At 47.3% G+C, this 22,010-nt stretch overlaps 1 protein-coding gene across 1 annotated transcript in view; it reads left to right on the top strand.

Moving 5' to 3' along the window:
* The first annotated feature begins 16,484 nt into the window (after positions 1–16,484).
* The window catches only part of LOC121005417 (aldo-keto reductase family 1 member C1-like), a 51,810-nt gene continuing 46,284 nt past the window's right edge, over positions 16,485–22,010 (top strand). Inside the window, exon 1 of the mRNA XM_040438174.1 lies at positions 16,485–16,620. Coding sequence (XP_040294108.1) covers positions 16,540–16,620 — 81 coding nt within the window. The 5' untranslated portion in view covers positions 16,485–16,539. The remainder of the gene's footprint in view (positions 16,621–22,010) is intronic.

A 22,010-nucleotide genomic window follows, 5' to 3' on the forward strand; every position in this document is an offset into this window, starting at 1 on the left:
CTTGATTAGGGACGTAGGTTGTACTTTCTTGCTGGACACAATGAGCGGCTGCCCTGGGTTGTTGTGGTGGTTGCCTTTCCCAGCCTCCCCGGTTCAAACGAGGGCACTGGTTTTTGTAATGTCCCGGCTTCTTACAATAATGGCACACTGCAGGGGGTCGAGGGGTTGCTGCGGAGCCCGGCGGCGGGTGGTTTAGGGAGGCCCTAGGGGCTGCAGATGTTGTTTGAGCCGGGTAGTTGGGCTTAAAAGTAGAAAGCTGAAGGGCAGAAGTTTATTTGCAGCAAGTGGATTTATACCAGAGGAAGGTTTCCCTACCCAAGGATAAAGCCAGCTATTAGGCATTCGGGCCTTGGAGAAAGTCAGACAGGATTCTGCAGAAAGTACAGCCTGATCTGTAAGTTGATGCCCTCTGAGTAATCTTGCTAGGATTCTACCTGCCATTAATGTAAAGCCTGCCTGTTACCAAATCTACTTCATATGGAACTGTCTGAAACTTGTATATAGTTGAACTGTTTAGTAAAGAGGAGTTCTAGTTCACCATATTCGTGTGTACCTCAATTATTCCTCCAACAAATCCGTGTGCCACCGTTACCGGCACTGGCGTCACGAATTGTAAGGGATCTTGCCACCGGCACACTAAACTTCCAACAACCAGGGCACCTCACCTACCACCCGGCCTGGTCCCTATATTCAGAGAGTGCCCCAGAGGATCTATGTGCCAGCCTCTCTATCACTGCTGTACGCCTGCCCAGGGTCTTCTACAAACTGTGAGTACTAAGAGCAACCCTCGTTCTGCCTATTAACCCGTGACCTCATATTCGCTCACCCTGAAGGACTGGCGTACTGCAAAAGCTGTCACCCTAAATTTGTCATCCAACCCTTGCCCTTTAGCCAAATGCTAAGGGTTGGACAGATTGTTGATGATTAAATATAATGCAGACAACGCTTGGAGCGTCAGATTTGGGGCTCATGGATATCCTTATCATTTAATTGAGGCCCATCTCCCTAAAGCAATTTATAGAGGTAAATCACCTTCTACGACTGATATATGACCCTCTAAGAAGAGAATTCCTTTTGTCTCCACTTATGGGATTTAAAATGATTATTTCCATAATATTCTGAAATTCTCACTTCTGCCATTGTTTTCATATAGGCGATCCCGCAATTTAAGTGATAGATTAGTGCATGCGAACATTGGTCCCCTATTAAATCGATCTCTTGTCACTGTCAATAAGAAAGGCTGCTTGTAAGTTGTGAGAACTGTACACAGATGGTGAAAGGTTTTTGTCATCCAGGTAACTTTAAGAAATATTACATTAAATACTTTTTGACCTGTAGATCAGAATATGTGGTATACGTTTTGGTTTGCCCTTGTAATTGAGGCTTAAAAGATGCGAAGCACAATGGATCAGTAAATTGGAGGCCTTGCATCCTACAGGCCTTAAAGGGTTTCTACCACTTCGTTTTCACCTAATTAGCTTTCAGACATTAGCGATCTGCTAATGTCTGATCTACCTAACCATCCTAATATAACAGCTTATTGTCCTGCCGTTTCGCTAAAAAACGAACTTATATAGATATGCTAATGAGCCTCTAGGTGCTATGGGGGCGTCATTAGCACCTAGAGGCTCGGTCTACCTTCACAAACTGCCGCCGCCCAGCGCGTCCCTCCAGCCCGCCCATCTCCTCCGGAATGCGATCCTCCCTGTGCGCGTCTGTATTCGGCGCATGCGCAGTGAATGTCTGACCGCTTCCCTGCTCAGACATCTCCACTGCGCCTGCGCCGATGACGTCATAGTGCTCCGAGGAACAGGCGCAGTGGAGATGTCTGTGCAGAAAGCGGTCAGACATTCACTGCGCATGCGCCAAATACATACGCGCACTACGCATGTGCGAAATTCGTCCGCTGGCTCACAGAGAGGATCGCATTCCGGAGGAGATGGGCGGGCTGGAGGGACGCTCTGGGCGGCGGCAGTTTGTGAAGGTAGACCGAGCCTCTAGGTGCTAATGACGCCCCCATAGCACCTAGAGGCTCATTAGCATATCTATATAAGTTCGTTTTTTAGCGAAACGGCAGGACAATAAGCTGTTATATTAGGATGGTTAGGTAGATCAGACACTAGCAGATCGCTAGTGTCTGACAGCTAAATATGTAAAAACGAAGTGGTAGAAACCCTTTAATATAGATTTTTCATTGAAACCATTTATATGAACGTCCTTGGTTTTTGCACTTTTAGCCTGTCACACCTCAACAGTGTAGATGTGGTATTAAAATATTATTAGACACAAATTTTTTATTTCTTCTGACTGAGGTGCTCGTCGTTGAATGGATAATGTGGACTTTCCCCTTCTTTTGTGGATCCTGATCATTTGTGGACAGGACCTGGCGAATGGAGGACGCCCAACCACCAACCCCCCTACCTACCTGGCCTGAGGTGTGCCTTGGCCTCACTAGGTCGGTATGCCTGGAAAAGGGGGCATACCCTGGATGTGAAAGTTGGATGACTGACTGAAGAATGGGAATGGGTGGGCAGGGGATGTCCGAATGTCGACGTGCTGCCTGGGAGAAGTGGGCCGCTTAAAACAGGTACTGGTCCCTCCCACAAATCCAGGCTAGCCTGCGGCCAGCCTTATCACTTGTGGACAGGACCTGGCGAATGGAGGACGCCCAACCACCAACCCCCCTACCTACCTGGCCTGAGGTGTGCCTTGGCCTCACTAGGTCGGTATGCCTGGAAAAGGGGGCAAAATCCACCAGTGAGGGAAGGATGGTCCCCGTGCTACTCTGCCAACGTACTAAATGCTTGGACCAATTCTGCTAGAGGCTCCGGGATATACCGGACAAAGCACCCTGAGCGCCAGCGCCCCAAGTGCTTGATGATGTGCGCAGGCACTCCATGTTTGGACGCTGCGGATGCAGCCCCAATGCGGAAAGAATGCCCCGAGAACTGCGCCGGATTCAATCCAATACTGGCCAACAGGGTACGGATATGTTTGGTGAACTGGCTGGTCGTGAGTGGATCAACAGGGAATGGTAACAGCGGGTCGGTGGGGCCGTGGAGACTAAGGGCCAGCGCGAGGTTGTCCAAGACTGCCACTGGACACCAGGCGTTTGTGGTCTGGAAGAATTTGACTACGTGGCCAAGACCTACCTGCCTGGTTTTATTGTGAGGCAACTGTAGATGGAAGATACTGCCCATCCTGACTAAGTCTCCCTTGCGGAGAGCCACCGCCCCTCGTCTGGCCTGTGTCACCTCACCTGGTCTTAGAAACCCATAAAAGGCCAAGTACATCGCTGCTTTGATCACCAGGCTGGGCAGGGCCCCGAACGGTGACAACGAGAGGACGTCCGACAGGCTACGAAATGTGACCCCCGTAATAGGTTGACGGATCGACTTGACCGTGACCTGGCTCTTCTGGATGCCTCTGAGGATGGCCTTAATCGGGTGAGCTGCAAATATGGAGGGTCTGTCTGGCTCTTGAAGTGCCAAAAAATGTTGCACCCCTGCCAAATATAGCCTGATGGTATTGTAGGATAACGCTAGTACTGAGTGACAGTAAGATACGAAAGCCACCATATACTTGACCTGACCAGCGTCACCCCTAGGATATACCGACTGGAAGCCTAAGAAAACTACCCATGCTCGGCGGTATGACTTCAAAGTACTGGTCGACAAAGATTTCGTAATGAGCGAACTGGCGACCACCAACAGAGAGTCTAGTCCAAGACCAGCAGCCGCCAGTCCGGTACCGGGGTGCCCACCGCGTCTGCTTCTGGGTTCTGTAAGAAAAAGCGTGCAAAGTCAAAACGAGATAAAGCATCAGCCGCCACATTGCTGACCCCGTCCAGAAACTGGGCATGGAAATGAAACCCCTGTTCCAGAGCTATCCAGGTCAACCTACGCATGAAAGACATAATGAGCAGCGATTTGGACCTACCCTTGTTAATGATCTCTGCGGTCGCCATGTTGTCAGTGTGGAAAACCACCGTGTGACCCGACCACCTACGCCCCCAAACTATAGCGGCTGCCACAATAGGATAGATCTCGAACAATGCCGACGTCTGAGAAAACCCCGGCAACTGTAGTACGTGCGAGGGCCATGAGCCGGCGAACCAGTGAGGGCCAAATATGGCTGCGAAACCTATGGAGGCAGCCGCGTCTGAAAATACGTGTGGAGAATCAGAAGTGGCCCTCGGAATAAACATGGAAATGCCGTTCCACTCACTAAGAAATCCGTCCCACATGAACAGATCTGCCCGGGCGTTGGTATCAAGATGCACTGATGCGTCCAAATCACTGGTCTGTTGCAGTAAGACTAACAACCTTAAAATAAATGATCTACCCTGAGGAATGATCCTCATGGCAAAGTTCAGCATGCCCAACAGAGACTGCAACTCTCTCTTGGTGCACACCTGAGACATGAGCAAGGAACGGACACCTGATTTGATTCTGTCGAGTTTATCTAGTGGTAAACTGGCCGACATGGCACGTGAATCCAGAGAGATTCCCAAGAATGTGACAACCTGCGCAGGCCCTTCCGTTTTGTGGGCGGCCACCGGAATGTTTAACTCCTCGAACACCTGCAAGAGAACCTGCAAGTCAGCAGGCGCCCGTGAGGATTCCTCAATCAACAGAAAATCATCCAGGTAGTGGATGACATTCTGGCAACCCTGAACTTCCAATAAAATCCATTCCAGAGCCTGCGCTAACTTGTCAAACAGACTGGGGCTGCTCTTGGAACCAAACGTCAACTTAGTGGCGAAATAGTATGCCTCTCTCCATCTGATGCCATGCCACTGCCAGAGGGATGGGCTAATAGGCAGCAGTTTGAACGCATCAGAGACATCTGCCTTGGACAGCCAAGCGCCCCTGCCTGACTGTAGAATGACCTGGATAGCTTGATCCACGGAAGTATACTTCAATGAAAACTCTTCAGACGGAATCAGAGAGTTGAGACTAGGAACGTGGGAAGAATGTGGAGCAGACAAGTCATAAATCAAACGGAATTTATTTGAGTATTTACCCTGCACCACCCCCACCGGGCTCACCCTCCACGTGCAAAAAGGAGAGGACTGGAAAGGACCGATGATAAAGCCCTTCTCCAGCTCACTAGCCAGCAGCAGATCCACCAGATCAGCATGGTTAGAAGCCGACTGCAGATTGGGGCATTCATGTGTCTGCTGAGGCAAGGCTATGAGCCCAGTGTGGAATCCCCGTAAGAAACCTTCCACCAGAAAAGCGCGGAACGGCTGAACAGGATGAAGCCGCAGCAGGTGGTCTAGGACCTCGACATTCACCCGGCTCAGTCATGCCGGCTTCACGGTGCAGACCGTGACCGGATGTGCCCTGAAGCATGTAGCACAAATATGCAGGAGCCTGCACTGGCTGAAGTTGCATACCGCATAGTTGAAATTATTACAGAGCTGGGCTTTGCCCAAGTAGTGAATGGGTCTCCCCAGTTTATCAAACTGGGTAGCCTGCAGGCTAGGACCCGGGTTGATCCCACCTCTGGAGGTACTGGGGGCAGCAGTGAGGTCGGCCAAAGGGCACCAGGCGGTAGTATGAGCAGGAGACTGACATGTTGCGCACACCGGGGACTTCAGGCTGGCGAAATGCCTGCAAAACAGCTCCATGTCAATGTCGCTCCAGTCCGTGACTACCTGGAACTGGGCCCAAATGGCTGCCGCTTTGGCCGAGAATGACCTATGATAGTCATAGAATGCTGTGCCCCCATACTTATGCGCCAAGTCTACCACCCTGTAGGGGTAAATGTCCAACTCCTCTCTCCTATTGGGGCTGGCAGAGCACAACACGTCTCTGAAAAGACTGAAAGCCAGGACGAATTCAGCCAGGGTCAGCTTGCGACTGAGCCTGGGGTCTTTGGCCTTGAGTACCACAGATAACTCGCTGCACCCGAAGGACTTGTTCTCCGTTACATCGTGAGATGTAATCAATAAAGATGCCAGATTGACATCTTTGCGCTCTAATATGTCCTTCCTAATGCTGGGCCTAACGAAATATACCGGCGCCACTGAAGGCGCTCTCCCGCCCTGCGACAGGTTAGGTGCCGGAAGTAGGGAAGGCACGGTACCTGTGACCACAGCCGGAGATGCCGCGCCGCCAGCCGGCCCAACTGCTGGGGGGGGGGGATGCGATGCTGTTCCATTACTTCCATCCGGGCTTGTAAATCCTGAATGGAACTAGTGAGCGAATTCAAGACCGAGTGGATCTGTACCAGTGAATTGGTGATGGTGGTATTGTCACCGGAAGAAGCCGGGCCGGCCTGTGGTGTAGCGGGAAACAGCAATTTGAAAAGTTCCGCCTTTCTGGCAGTAGCCGCGAACGGAATCCCTCTCCTGAGTAACTCTGCCGTTAACTTAGGCACAGTCCAAGCCCTGATGGATGGAGTGCTGCCGTGTTCGGACCCTCTTGGAGACGGAGGCAAAGACACAAACTCCTCAATGTCTGATGGTTGAGACATGACGACTAAATAAAACAACAAAAGAAAGAAAACACCAAACAAAACAAACAAACAAAAAAAAAACGTGGAAAGAAAGAAGAGGGAAGAGGAAAAAAAAACAAAAAACAAAAAAAAACAACCTGTTAACCCTACGACCTGCAGCCCGTAAGCCGACAGACAACTGACAGAACCTAACCCCCCTCCCCCGACAGAATGAACGTATGAGGAGCAGTCGACGAGGCTCACGTGACGTATGATAGTCGTTTCCACTGACGGATGAAGCGAGCCCGAGTTTGTCTGAATCTGTGGCGTGGCAGACTGATTAAAAACGAATACTGTGGGCTATCGAACCTACAGACGTGGTAGGTGAATGTATGTAAGTATAGGAGTCGTGGAAAACAGACCGTATGACGTATGACACTATTCTACGAGATGATACGAGGTGTCTCTGACTGTCGTGCGAGAGTGAGGCTGTAGTTGGTGAATGTACCTATGCTAGTGGTGTCTGCAAGAGGCCTGGCGGAAAGGTTTCCCCCAGGCAGCCTGAAAATTTTTCCTTTAAAAATCCCTTAATTAATTAATTTTTTTTTTTTTATTAACCACGCCCCCTAAAGGAAAAATTTTCTTTATATATATATATATTTTTTTTTTTCGCCACTGTCACATGTGCGGACTACATGTATAGGGTAAGTACGTGGTATATGTATGTGAGGACAACGTGTGCACAGACAGAAGCGTTGCAGAAAAATGCACAGAAATGACACCGGGACCCAGCCACTGGCCTAGGCAGCTGTGCCCCGGTAACTTGCAGCCCCACTGTGTTATGAATCAAATGAGCAGCGGAGCTGAGCCGGCAATGGTGCGTGTAGCAATGCTGCCCCCCGGTGTCAAACCTGAAAACCGCAGGTGCCTGATCGCAAGGAAAAGCGATCCTGCCGCACACTACCCCCTACCCTCACAACCTCCTGCCCTGCTTCGCTTACCCCACCTTCTTGAACAAAACCAGCGCTGGAAAAAGCTTGTAGCAGAACGAAAAGCACCACCCGGCGTCTAGGAGCTCCAACACTTGCGGACGCTTGGTGATGACGTCACACCCGGAAGTAGCGATGTCCGAATGTCGATGTGCTGCCTGGGAGAAGTGGGCCGCTTAAAACAGGTACTGGTCCCTCCCACAAATCCAGGCTAGCCTGCGGCCAGCCTTATCACTTGTACATTTGTATATTTTTATTATAATTGAATAAAGTGAGGCAACCTTCTATAATTACAATTTATTTTTTTTAGCTATAGGTGCATATGTGGAATGTGGCGACTCCATGTCAGCGGTGGCGAACATATCACTGCACTAAATACGTGGTGGTTTTGATTGCTGCGGCCTGGAGGAGTAGTTGCCCGAATTGCTTTCAGTAGAGGCATCTCCCTCCAATGAGCATACACCTCTGAGTAGTATCGCACCATTGGCAGTTGTTTTCTAACCGATTTTCCTATTTCTTTGCATTTGAAGTTTGCCCCTTTTGTTGCCATCTTTCAAGATGGCCGCATCCAAGATTATGTACTGGATGCGCATGCTCGATCCAGAGATTGGCAGCAGGAGACATAGGGGATGAGGTGATGCACCTGTTGTGACATTTTTTCCCAGTTGGGCGGTTATGTAATGCGCCCTGTTCATGCCAGTGCGCTCTGCCATTTACTTCGGACATGCGCAATGTTGGTGCTGAGACGCCGGCATGGGCCTGATGCTCGTTAATACTATGTAGCACGAGGATCAACACATCGAAGCGGGCGGTATACTTTACTTTTGCTGTTAAATATTCATGAATGATGAGCACCTCATTAGCTGTTTTTAATGTTCATCAATTAGGTGAATATATTTAGATGTGCATTACTGGCGCTTTATGTATTTTTTATTACCGGTATATCATGATACAATATTTATATTTTTTGTATTATCATGCTATGTATTTGCAGTAAGCCGGATTGGACTAATGCACACTGGCGCAATAATATGCACTGACTGGGTCAGGTGTAAATGATAGTTAAGAGTTTTTGTTCGTGATGCCAATTGCAGCGTGCGCAGGGTACAGTCTCAGGGCTCTTTAAGGTGTTGCAACTCACGTACCAGGTGAGGAATGCCAGAGTGGTATAATGTCTCTGTGTAGTAGTAGGTATAGTGTCAACGGTGTCTCCTACCTGGGTACGGCTAAACTCCTGGATCCTGGCTCACTTGCAATAAATGAGTGTGTTGCTAGTAGGAGTAATTAAGGAACTTGGTAGTAATGAATGAGATCCAGACTTGAAATATATTTCAACTTGTCTTTACTGGAGGCAGCATTAATCCACATGAGATACAGCAATAGTCTTGGGTCCCAGCAGGTATTGGCAATGTATGACAGGGATCAATATCTCTTCTGTTTCTATCATGTGCCTGGAGAATATGGCAGGAATCTGTCTTCTGCTCTGTCTATCTTCTGCTGTGTATGGGACTGACTAGCTGAGGCTGAAGGGCTCAGACTGGGAATGAAGATCTTTGGTCTCAATCGAGACAAGATCCTAGGTTGGGATCCCTATTTCTGGGAGCTCCTACCAGCACAGCCTTCCCCTAGCCGGGGTGGCTGGCACACTCACTTTAACTTCCTTCCCTCCCCATGAGGCAGGACATGGGCCAGCTCACTCTGCTCAAAGAGGGGGGAGCTAAACTGGAATAAACTATTCCAGTCTAGATATGCTAAACTGAACTAAGGTCCTGCTGACACATTGCTGCCACCTGCTGGTATACATGGAAATTACAGCAAATACATGTAACAGGCTTAGAAAATGCACATTTGTGAGGGATATTACATAAAATGACATTAGATGACAAGGCACATGTTACCAACAAATAGTAGCGGGAAAAAGAGTTTAGTAACATAACTCTGGGATGTTACATATTCACTTGAATTGGATTCACACAATCAAGGTTTTTGCTGTATATGATGTTATTAGATCAATTTTGGTAAATTAAGCTCCACCTATATATACTCTGCTGTGTGCCACTGTTGTATGCTTGAAAATGGCTGCATTGAGCAGCTGAAACGTTGCTGACACTGGGTGAATGAAAACCTGAAGGTATTCTGGAGTGCTGCCTTCTTCATGCCTGTTATTTGCAGTTTAAATATCTATTACATCCTACTCAAAGCATATATATGACTCCCATAGTGTCCGAACATCATCGCTATACATTAGGCCATCTTACCCACAGTAGTGCACATACTGTACATTTACCATTTTATTGCTGCTGTCTCACAGCAACATGGTAAATAACATCACAAAATGGCATATCTTGCCCCGCAGCAGCTACTATATGGAAAATATAGTATTACATGTCGACAATTTAAAGAAATTAGTCCACCAGAGCTAGCACGGAGGAAAAGGGGGCCCAAGCTAAACTCTTGATTCAGGGCCCATGAGCCTTTAGTTACGCTCCTGATCAGGAGCAGTAAACTGTGATATAAATAAATATATACAGCCCCTTCAACAAAACTGCCTAGTCAAGGGATAATTCCACCTATGAGTGTGGCTGGAACTCCCACCCAAAGTTTAAAGGGGTTGCCTCACTTCAGCTAATGGCTATTATCATGTCGAGAAAGTTAATACAAAGCACTTACTAATATATTGTGTTTGTCCATATTGCCTCCTTTGCTGGTTTGATTCATTTTTTCATCACATTATACACTGCTCAGATTACGACCACCCTGCAGTTCAGCAGTGGTGGCTATGCTTGCACACTGTATAAAAAGGCTGTCGTCTTTTGGTAGGCCTTCATAGGAACACAATGAATCTACCATAGGTTGCAATGTTAAATCATTGCAGTCCATGGGAGAAGCAATAGGATGATCGCATAGTGCCCTAAGTGGAATTAATATATATATATAGTAAAATTGGCTCATGGTTAAAGGGGAAACGTCTGTAAATGGACATAAATGTAAAACTGGTAGTGGCCATTTAAGATGTCTTTTCTCTTTCCAGTTTTTTAGGACATCAGTGTTCAGGTGAATGCCATGACTGAGGGCTCATGCACACGACTGTCTGCTGTATGCGGGCCGCAATACGGCCAGGACTGGGCAACGGTCGTGTGCATGAGCCCTTACAGTGATTCCAGGGAGTATGGTTCAGCAACAAAATTTGCCTGAAATTTCAATTATGCATGAAACACCCACGAAGGCTGAAGCATAAATCCTCCTGTTTTTCCATGTAATCTTGTGTTATTCCCTTGAAGGATAAGGGACTCATCTTAGACATGGAAAAGACTATTACATGTCTCATGACTGGCTATGATATCACCAAGCTTTCGCCCTATAAGACTACCTGCACATGGGTGCAGCTTTACAAACAGAAAATCAGTGCAGATTTCTGTGTGGATTTCTGCGCAATTCCACACCAAAAAGTGTAAATAACACATGCAGTGTTTGGTGTGGAAACGCACAGAAATCCGCATGGAAATATGAAGCCGTTTTGCCGCAGATCTCGCCCATGCATTGAAAGGCTGAAATTTGCACAAGAGAACCACACAAAGAACTGACATGCTGCAGATTTCAGAATCCGCACCTCAGGTCAATTTCCGCACGGAAGAAAAAAGCTAAGTGTACGTGAGATTTATCTAATCTCATACATTTTGCTGGTACCATATTACTCTGTGGTTTTTCTGCACGAGGATCTGCAGACTAAGGCCGCATCTGCAGACTAAGACAAGAACACATACTCCGGGCCTCTAGAACAGCTGTGTGTGCAGACTAAGAGAAGAAAAAGACTTCAGCGTAATTTGAATAATCTTGATTACAATACAACAAAAAGAAATCAAGATTATTCAAATTACGCTGGAGTCTTTTTCTTCATGTATAATTGGGGCGGGAACCCTACTCCAAGCAAATTAGAACAGAGTGCGACAAGGTTACAACCAGACTAAGAGAAGAACACATACTCCGGGCCTCTAGATGTCACGGATGTAGTAGGGGAGAACACCAAAAGACAATCAAAAAGGAAGGGGAAAGACACTAGGCCTCACCGCTAGGGAAGGAAAAGGGTCACCACCTATAAAACCCTGCTCCTGGCCCTAACTCCTATTCGTATGGACACCTCTCGATGGTAGAGATACCCATACACGGGAACCTAGAAAACCCTGGTGACCCTCAGATGCCCTAAAGATAATGACAGGGCAGAGACCACCTGTTCCTTCCCTGGTGAAGGAACTAGCGTCTCACTGAGGGGGGGGGGGGCGGAATACAAAACACGACAAGCGGAACACTTAACTTCAGAGGATGAAGGATGAACAGGACTTCAACACGAACCACACTCCAGCTCTTCCAAGACCAAATGAAGCTAACCCAAGCAAGGAGTGATGGGAAAAGTCAGACTAAAGAGGGCGAGGTAAAGGTCACATGATCCACACCTGAACAGGAGGTGTGGACATACCAGCAACACACAGACAAAGTGAAACCAAAAGAGGCTGTCAGATCACTAATGCGTAGATAATCTTTCAGACCTTCTGGCACCTGTCACAGATGTGACAGTACCCTCCCTTCTACGGGTGACCTCCGGGCACCCAGGACCGACCTTATCAGGATGAGCTCTGTGGACGACTAGCATTAACATCGGTCGCTGGAACCCACATCCTCTCCTCTGGTCTGTACCCTCTCCAATGAACGAGATACTGGAGGGATCTCCGGAGAACTTGGGAGTCCACAATCCTGCTGATCTGAAATTCTAAATTGCCGTCCACCATGACAGGAGCGGGAGGCAAGGAGGACGGCTCAACAGGTTTGACACATTTCTTTAGCAACGATTTATAAAATACGTTATGGATTTTCAATGCCTGAGGAAGTTCAAGGCGGAAGGCTACAGGGTTAACAATGGCAGTGATCTTATATGAACCAATAAATCTTGGGCCCAACTTCCAAGAAGGTACCTTAAGTTTAATGTTTCTTGTAGACAACCACACAGAATCACCCACTCTCAGGTCCGGACCACTCATACGTCTCCTGTCAGCCACACGCTTATACCTGTTGCCCATCTTTTTCAGGTTATTTTGGATTTTCCGCCAAATAGAAGACAAAGAAGAGGAAAATCGTTCCTCCTCAGGAATGCCGGAATTTTGAGCACCAGAAAATGTACCAAACCGTGGATGGAACCCGTATCCCCCAAAAAACGGCGACTTATCAGTGGATTCCTGTCTACGGTTAATTATAGCAAACTCAGCTAATGACAAAAATGAAGACCACTCTTCATGATTCTCTGAAACAAAACATCTCAAGTAAGTCTCCAGATTACGATTAGTGCGCTCTGTCTGTCCGTTCGACTGAGGATGAAAAGCCGAAGAGAAGGACAATCGTACACCCAGACGAGTACAGAACGCTTTCCAAAATCTGGAAACAAACTGAGTCCCTCTATCGGACACCACATCAGAGGGAATGCCATGTAGTTTCATGATGTTGTCGACAAACACCTGTGCAAGAGTTTTAGCATTGGGTAGACTACGTAGGTAATGCAATAAAGTGTGCCATTTTACTAAAACAATCAACAACCACCAGAATCACAGTTTTTCCCGAAGAATTCTGTAAATCCGTGAGAAAATCCATGGACAAATGGGTCCAAGGTCTGGACGGGATGGGCAATGGAAGCAGAGATCCGGAAGGCCGAGTATGTGTCACCTTAGCACGTGCACAGGTACCACAGGCTTACACATAGTCCTCAACACACGCAACCCCGGCCACCAAAATCTGCGAGAGATGAGATCGACAGTCGATCTGCTCCCAGGGTGCCCAGCAAGCACCGTACAGTGATGTTCCTCGAACACCTTGTGACGTAATTTGGAGGGAACAAACAACTTCCCCGGAGGACAAGAGTCCGGAGCATCCTCCTGTGCCTCCAACACCCTGGCCTCAAGATCAGGATAAGAGCGGATATGACTACCCCTTCAGATAAAATAGGGCTAGGGTCATTAGACTCACCACCCCCAGGAAAGCTACGTGACAAAGCATCCACCTTGACGTTCTTAACCCCAGGGCGGTAAGTGACGATGAAGTTTAATCTGGTGAAAAACAATGACCATTGGCCTGCCTTGGGTTCAGTCACTTAACCGACTCCAGGTAGGCCAGATTCTCGTGATCCGTAATTACCATAATAGGGTGAATTGCTCCTTCCAACCAATGCCGCCATTCCTCAAACGCCAACTTAATTGGCAGCAATTCCCTATTCCCCACATCATAATTCCTTTCAGCAGTAGAGAGTTTTTTAGAGAAAAATGCACATGGGCGCCATTTACTAGGTGAAGGACCTTGCGACAAGATTGCTCCTACCCCTACCTCGGACGCGTCAACCTCAACAATAAATGGCTGAGTCATGTCCGGTTGCATCAAAATAGGGGCCGAAGCAAAACATTCTTTCACAGCAGAAAAGGCCTGTAATGCCGCATCAGACCAGACAGAAATATCCGAACCCTTTCTAGTCATGTCTGTTAAAGGTTTAACCACCGATGAATAGTTCAAGATAAATTTACGGTAGTAGTTGGTAAACCCCAAAAACCGCATAAGCGCTTTCAGAGTTTCGGGTCGATCCCAGTCCAACACGGCAAGAACCTTCTCGGGATCCATACGAAAACCTGAGGATGAGAGCAGGCAACCCAGAAATTGCACTTCCTGTACAGCAAATACACACCTTTCCATCTTAGCATACAACTTATTCTCTCTTAGGATCTGTAACACCTGTCTCACATGATCCTGATGAGTCTCCATATCAGGCGAATAAATTAGTATGTCATCAAGGTATACAACGACAAACCTCCCCACCAGATGATGAAAGATGTCATTGACAAAGTGTTGAAAAACCGCAGGAGCATTGGTTAACCCAAAGGGCATGACCAGGTTTTCAAAATGACCCTCAGGGGTATTAAATGCGGTCTTCCACTCATCCCCCTCCACTCATCCCCCTCCTTGATCCTTACCAGATCCAACTTAGAGAACACCTTGGCACCGACAATCCGACTAAACAAATCCGGAATCAAAGAAAGGGGGTAAGGATCACGGACGGTAATACGATTTGAGCTCATGGAAGTCCAGGCATGGTCTCAGGGTACCATCTTTTTCTTTACAAAGAAAAACCCAGCAGCCACTGGGGACTTGGATGGTCTAATATGTCCCTTTGCCAAACTCTCGGTAATATACTCTCGCATGGCCTTTCTTTCGGGTTCCGAAATATTATACAACCGAGATTTGGGCAATTTTGCTCAGGAATAAGTTTGACGGGACAGCTCCTGATTACCGCTCTCAGAGAAAACATCAGAAAATTCTGAAATGAACGAGGGTACAGTTTTAGTGGTCACCATAGAGAATGATGCATTAAGACAGTTGTCCATGCAAAAATCACTCCAATCGAGAATCTGTCTCGCTTGCCAGTCGATGTTAGGGTTAACGGAGCAGGCAGACCCTCCAATACATAACAGGAGATAGATTCCTGATGCAAAACACCCACTCTTAAATGAATGTCATTCACTACCTGCGACAGGCATTTTTGGGTGAGAGGAGCTGAGTCAATTGCAAAGACAGAAATACTTTTCTCGAATGCATTAGTAGTCAACCCATTAATGCGTACAAACTCTCCATCAATCAAGTTAACTCCTGCCCCACTGTCGATAAATGCTTCGATTTTCACAGTTTTGGACTCTAGCGCCACCTTGGCAGACAGGAGAAAATGGGTACTACCAGTAAAAGACAAATGTAGGTTTTATTGCTCCCCATCCACACCACCAATACTAATTTGAGGATTAAAAGGTTTTTTCTTTTTGTTTTCACCTTGATGCTGCAAGTACGGACAAATATTCACAAAATGTCCCTTCTTGCCACAATAAAAGCAGACTCCTTTCACATGACCCAAGCTTTTGCCAGGAGTAGCTCCTCCTAACTGCAAAGGCTCATCACAAGGTGCAACTACCAGTGTCTCTCCACCATAAGTGTCAAAGGAAGCATTGGACAGTATGTCCTGAAGGTGAGGACCCCTAGATCTCTCCCTCAGGCGTCTATCTAGACGTACAGCAAGGGACAAAGCTGCCTCCAATGACACAGGATTTTCATGAAAGGCCAACGCGTTCTGAAGTCTCTCAGAGAGACCCTGACAAAATTGGCTGCGGCGAGCAGGATCGTTCCACTCAGTATCGGTAGCCCATCTCCTAAATTCAAAGCAATAGCTCTCCGCGGAACGATCTCCCTGCCGTAAACTCCGTAACTTGGTCTTGGCCTGAGAGATCCGATCCGGGTCATCGTAGATGAGACCCAAGGCTCTGAAGAATTCATCTACTGACCGGAGGGACAGTGATCCGGTCGGCAGAGAAAAAGCACAAGATTGGGCGTCCTCTTTAAGCAATGAAATAATCATACCCACACGTTGACACTCATCCCCAGAAGAGTATGGACAAAGCTTAAAGTATAATTTACATGACTCCCTGAACCGGATGAAATTGTCACTACCCCCGGAAAAACCTGTCCGGGAGAGCCACCTTCGGTTCAGGACAGGCCTGGGACCCACCACCGGAACCAGCAGCCTGTGGACTCTGAAGACAGTTGCGCGGAGGTCTGCTACCTCCAAAGTCAGATTCTGCATCTGTTCGACCAGTGCAGACATAGTATCCATAGCTGCACAGATCAGAACAAAAATGGCGGTATGGGCTTGGGATAATGTAACGGATGTAGTAGGGGAGAACACCAAAAGACAATCAAGAAGGAAGGGGAAAGACACAAGGCCTCACTGTGACACTAGAACAGCTATGTGTGCAGACTAAGAGAAGAGCACATCCTCCAGGCCTCCAGCCTTGTACAGAGTGTAGAGTAACTTCTGCACTCCCAACCACCTCTGTTTAGCATTAGGACTGAAATGTTGTTATCTACATTCCTGAGACGCCCCTTCCTGACGATGGTGGAGGGAGGAGTGGAAAGATAGGGATGTGACTGTTAACTTCCTGAGCACAGGTCAGCCAGAACTAGCAGAGCATTGAACAATAACACTGAGAGGTTAAACTCCACTGTGTACACAGTGACTCCTACTATCATCAACATTATGGCGGTAGAGCCCTATGTTCTTCTTAACGATGGTCACAGAATTCCTGTTATTGGATTTGGGACGTATGCCCCTGACAAGGTTAGTAATGGCAATACTTTCTAAATAGTTACATGACCACAAAACTCCCAACTTTCAAAAACCCATGGAGGGACAATATTAGCGTGGGCCCGTAAACTATCTATACACACCCAATACTGCCCAGTCCCCAGAAGGTAGTTATTTCCCCTTACTGCCCCCTTCACAGCATAACACTCCCTTAGTGCCCCCTTCACATTAGTTATGCCCCCATAGTGTGCCCACACAGTAGTTATGCTCCCTTAGTGGCCCCACACAGTTATGCTCCCTTAGTGCCCCCTTAAAGTAATAATCCCCGGTTAGAGCCTCACACAGTGTTTATGCCCCCTTACTGTCCCCACACAGTAGTTATGCCTCCTTACAGTAGTGCTGTAATGTTGCCCCCTTAGGCCTCCTGCACACGGCCGTTTTTTTTCCCCGTTTACTGGCCGTTTTTTTGCGTTCCTTATACGGTCCGTATACGGAACCATTCATTTCAATGGTTCCGCAAAAAAAACGGAATGTACTCTGTATGCATTCCGTTTCCGTATTTCCGTTTTTCCGTTCCGTTTTAACATAGAACATGTCCTATTATTGCCCGCAAATCACGTTCCGTGACTCCAAGGCAAAAAAAACGGAACACATATGGAAATGCATCCGTATGTCTTCCGTTTCCGTTCCGTTTTTTGCTGAACCATCTATTGAAAATGTTACGCCCAGTCCAATTTTATCTAAGTAATTACTGTATACTGTATAAGCTATACGGAAAAACGGAACGGAAAAACGGAACAGAAACGGAAACACAGCGGAAACAAAAAACGGAACAACGGATCCGTGAAAAACGGACCGCAAAACACTGAAAAAGCCATACGGTCGTGTGCAATAGGCCTTAGTGACATCCTTACAGCAGTGCTGTCTCTAGTGATGAGCAAAGCAAGCTTCGTATCATAGATCCCAAATCTCTCAGTTCAAAACTTTGGAATAATATTGTATGGAGATCCATCTCTGTACAGAATAAATTTGTACGGCCTCCGATGAGGCGCTAGACTTTGTTGAATAACTTCGGTATTTTATTTCTAAGGGTACTTTCACACTTACGGCAGGACGGATCCGACAGGCTGTTCACCATGTCGGATCCGTCCTTCCGCTATTTCGCCGTGCCACCAGACCGCCGCTCTGTCCCCATTGACTATAATAGGGACGGGGCGGAGCTCCGTCGCAGCACGGCGGTGCACGGCGAAAGCCGCCGGACTAAAAAGTCCTGCATGTCCGCCTTTTTAGTCCGGCGGCTTTCGCCGTGCACCGCCGTGCTGCGCCGGAGCTCCGCCCCCGTCCCCATTATAGTCAATGGGGACGGAGCGGCGGTCCGGCGGCACGGCGAAATAGCGGAAGGACGGATCCGACATGGTGAACAGCCTGTCAGATCCGTCCTGCCGCAAGTGTGAAAGTAGCCTTAAGTGGAAAGTGCTGGTCAAGTTACTCCTCTGACTGGAGGGAAGGGGTTATGTCAATGTTGGACTGGGGTGCCTTGGGCCCACCAGTAAAAGTTGTTTTGGGGGCCCACTGTACAGCTACATGCAAAATATAACCTGCTAACACAGTGTCAGGCAGCAACAATGATGATTGATTGTTGGGGTCCCTGTAGCGACTTTGAGAAGATGGATCCCTGGGGAAACAGCACGCTTGGTAGTTTGTTAAATACATCTATCCAGTTTTTATATGGACGCATAGGCTATTTGGGATGCTGCCTACTACTACTACTTCTACTGTCACTTGTGCCAGTTGTGTAGGGGGTGGGGAACTAGGGGCATTACAAAGAAAAAGATTATGATTATTTAGGGTTATGAAGTCTATTCTCTATCTGACTCTATCACTCATTATCCTCATTGGTTGTACAGCTAGAAGAACTAGAGGCGCCAGATTGCATCAATTTGCACCAGATTGCGATAAAGTTTATGGCAGGGTCAAGGTGCACCGACATTAGTAAATGTTTCCATTGTGATGTAATAGCTTCCACTATGTATAACATAGTATATAAGTCTATAAGGCCGAAAAAAGACATTTGTCCATCCAGTTTGGCCTGTTATCCTGCAAGTTGATCCAGAGGAAGGCAAAAAAAAAAACTGAGGTAGAAGCCAATTTTGCCCACTTAAGGGGAAAAAAATTCCTCCCCGACTCCAATCGGGCAATCGGAATAACTCCCTGGATCAACGACCCCTCTCTAGTAGCTATAGCCTGTAATATTATTACACTCCAGAAATACATCCAGGCCCCTCTTGAACTCCTTTATTGTACTCACTATCACCACCTCCTCAGGCAGAGAGTTCCGTAGTCTCGCTGCTCTTACCGTAAAGAATCCTTTCTATGTTTGCGTACAAACCTTCTTTCCTCCAGGCGCAGAGGATGTCCCCTTGTCACAGTCCTGGGGATAAATAGATGATGGGAGAGATCTCTGTACTGACCCCTGATATATATATACAAAGAGATGGCCTTGCGGTTCAACTTTGCTTGTTTGCGATTCGCCGAACATGCAAACATATGGCGATATTCGCACGTGCCATTTTTTTTGCATAGCGCCAAACTTTGACCCATGACACGTCCAATAGGTGGGACAGGACGTTTCAGCACATGGACACCCCCCCAACCCTTTAACAGAACCTGATCTGGCATCAATTTTTATGTGTTTTGCCAGTGTAGGGAGAGGTTGCATTTTGGAGCAGGGACAGTTAGGAACACCAAACGCTAGCTAATTGGGCCACAAAAGTACTTTAAAGGACTGGTATAGGTGTGCTATTGATAGGTGTGATATGGAGGGGTGTGATTTACTTATAATATACTTTCTAACATAGAAATTATGTTATAGTGTATTTGTATTGTGCAGCAGTTTTGTGCGGTTCTGCTGCAATACCGCTGCTAGATAGAGGGACAAGTGCTATTGGAGTAACTAATTGCAACGGGTGTGATATACCTGTTTCCCCCCAAAAAACTGTTTGAGGGCTGCGATATACCTTCTTCCCCAAAATCCTGATTGAGGGGTGCTATATACCTGTTTCCGCCAAATACTAATTGAGGGGTGCTATATACCTGTTTCTGCCAAATAATGATTGAGGGGTGCCATATATCTTCCTCCAAATACTGATTGAGGGGTCCTTTTGCTATATACCTTCTTCCACCAAATACTGATTGAGGGCTGCGATACACCTGGTTCCACAAAATACTGATTGAGGGGTGCCATATACCTGTTTCCGCCAAATACTGATTGAGGGGTGCTATATACCTGTTTCCGCCAAATACTGATTGAGGGGTGCTTTATACCTTCTTCCACCAAATACTGATTGAGGGCTGCAATACACCTGCTTCCACAAAATGCTGATTCAGGGGTGCCATACACCTGTTTCCCGCCAAATCCTGATTGAGGGGTGCTACTGTATATACTTGTTTCGGCCAATTACTGATTGAGGGGTGCCATATACCTTATTCCAAAAAATCCTGATTGAGGGGTGCTATATACCTGTTTCTGACAAATACTGATTGAGGGGTTCTATATACCTGTTTCCGCCAAATACTGATAGAGGGGTGCTATATACCTTCTTCCACAAAATACTGATTGAAAGGTGCTATTGCTATATACCTTCTTCCACCAAATACTGATTGAGGGCTGCGATACACCTGCTTTCACAAAATACTGATTGAGGGGTGCCATATACCTATTTCCTCCAAATACTGATTGAGGGGTGCTATATACCTGTTTCCGCCAAATACTGATTGAGGGGTGTCATATACCTTCTTCCACAAAATACTGATTGAGGGGTGCTATTGCTATATACCTTCTTCCTCCAAATACTGATTTGAAGGCTGCGATACACCTGCTTCCACAAAATACTGATTGAGGGGTGCCATATACCTGTTTCCGCCAAATACTGATTGAGGGGTGCTATATACCTGTTTCTGCCAATTACTGATTGAGGGGTGCTATATACCTTTTTCCACAAAATACTGATTGAGGGGTACTATATACCTGTTTCCGCCAAATACTGATTGAGAGGTGTCATATACCTTCTTTCACAAAATACTGATTGAGGGGTACTATATACCTGTTTCCGCCAAATACTGATTGAGAGGTGTCATATACCTTCTTTCCCAAAATACTGATTGAGGGGTGCTATTGCTATATGCCTTCTTCTACCAAATACTGATTGAGGGCTGTGATACACCTGGTTCCACAAAATACTGATTGAGGGGTGCCATATACCTGTTTCCGCTAAATACTGATTGAGGGGTGCTATATACCTGTTTCTGCCAAATACTGATTGAGGGGTGCCATATACCTTCTTCCACAAAATACTGATTGAGGGGTGCTATTGCTATATACCTTCTTCTACCAAATACTGATTGAGGGCTGCGATACACCTGCTTCCACAAAATACTGATTGAGGGGTGCTATATACCAGTTTCCGCCAAATACTGATTGAGGGGTGCTATATACCTTCTTCCACAAAATACTGATTGAGGGGTGCTATTGCTATATACCTTTTTCCACCAAATACTGATTGAGGGCTGCGATATACCTTGTTTCACAAATACTGCTCTTCTCTACGGACTTAGGCAGAGGGTCATTTAGAAAATGACAGGCAGAGGAAGAGGCAGACCGTTCCGCAGGGATGGTAGGGGTCGGGCAGGTGCACCAGGCCGGAGCCTAAGTGGAAAGTTGGGGAAGGCGCGTGCGATAACTTCAAAGGGCGCACCAGAGTTGGTTGAGTGGCTCACTCAGTCTTCCGCTTCTGCACCGTCCTCATCCTCTGTATCTGCACCCTTCTCACTCTCTGCTGTGTGCACTCCCAAAGACACCACGACCATCACCACCATCATAGGCCCTCCACTCGAGGAATTATTTTCCCATCCATTCCCATACCTTACAGGTGCGCAGCCATTCTTGTCATCGGATGAGGAAGAGGAGGTAGCAACGGCCGCCACCCAGCGGTCTGACGACAGTACCCGGATCAGCCCAAGGAGGGTGGTCCCCACTGTTGCTGCCTACGAGATCTCTAATGTCAGTGGTGGTGAAGGTGACGATGATGACGTCTCGATGGACGTCACGTGGGTGCCCACAAGAGAGAAAGAGGAGGGGAGTTCAGAGGGAGAGACGGAGCAGCAGATAGGGAGGAGAAGGAGGAGAAGCATGCAGAACTCGCAGTGCACAGGAGGCAAAAAGCAGACTGCAAATGTATATGGAGCGAGCCATCCACCATGCATGGTCACATCTTGCGCTCCCAGGACGCCGGCACACGGCTCCGCAGTGTGGGCTTTTTTTTAACGTGTCAGCTGCTGATAATAGTGTTGTCATCTGCGTCCTGTGCTGTCAACGCATAAGGCCTCTTTCACACTTGCGTTGTCCGGATCCGGCGTGTACTCCA

This window comes from Bufo bufo, chromosome 1 (genome assembly GCF_905171765.1).
Source record: "Bufo bufo chromosome 1, aBufBuf1.1, whole genome shotgun sequence".
Lineage (NCBI taxonomy): Eukaryota > Metazoa > Chordata > Amphibia > Anura > Bufonidae > Bufo > Bufo bufo.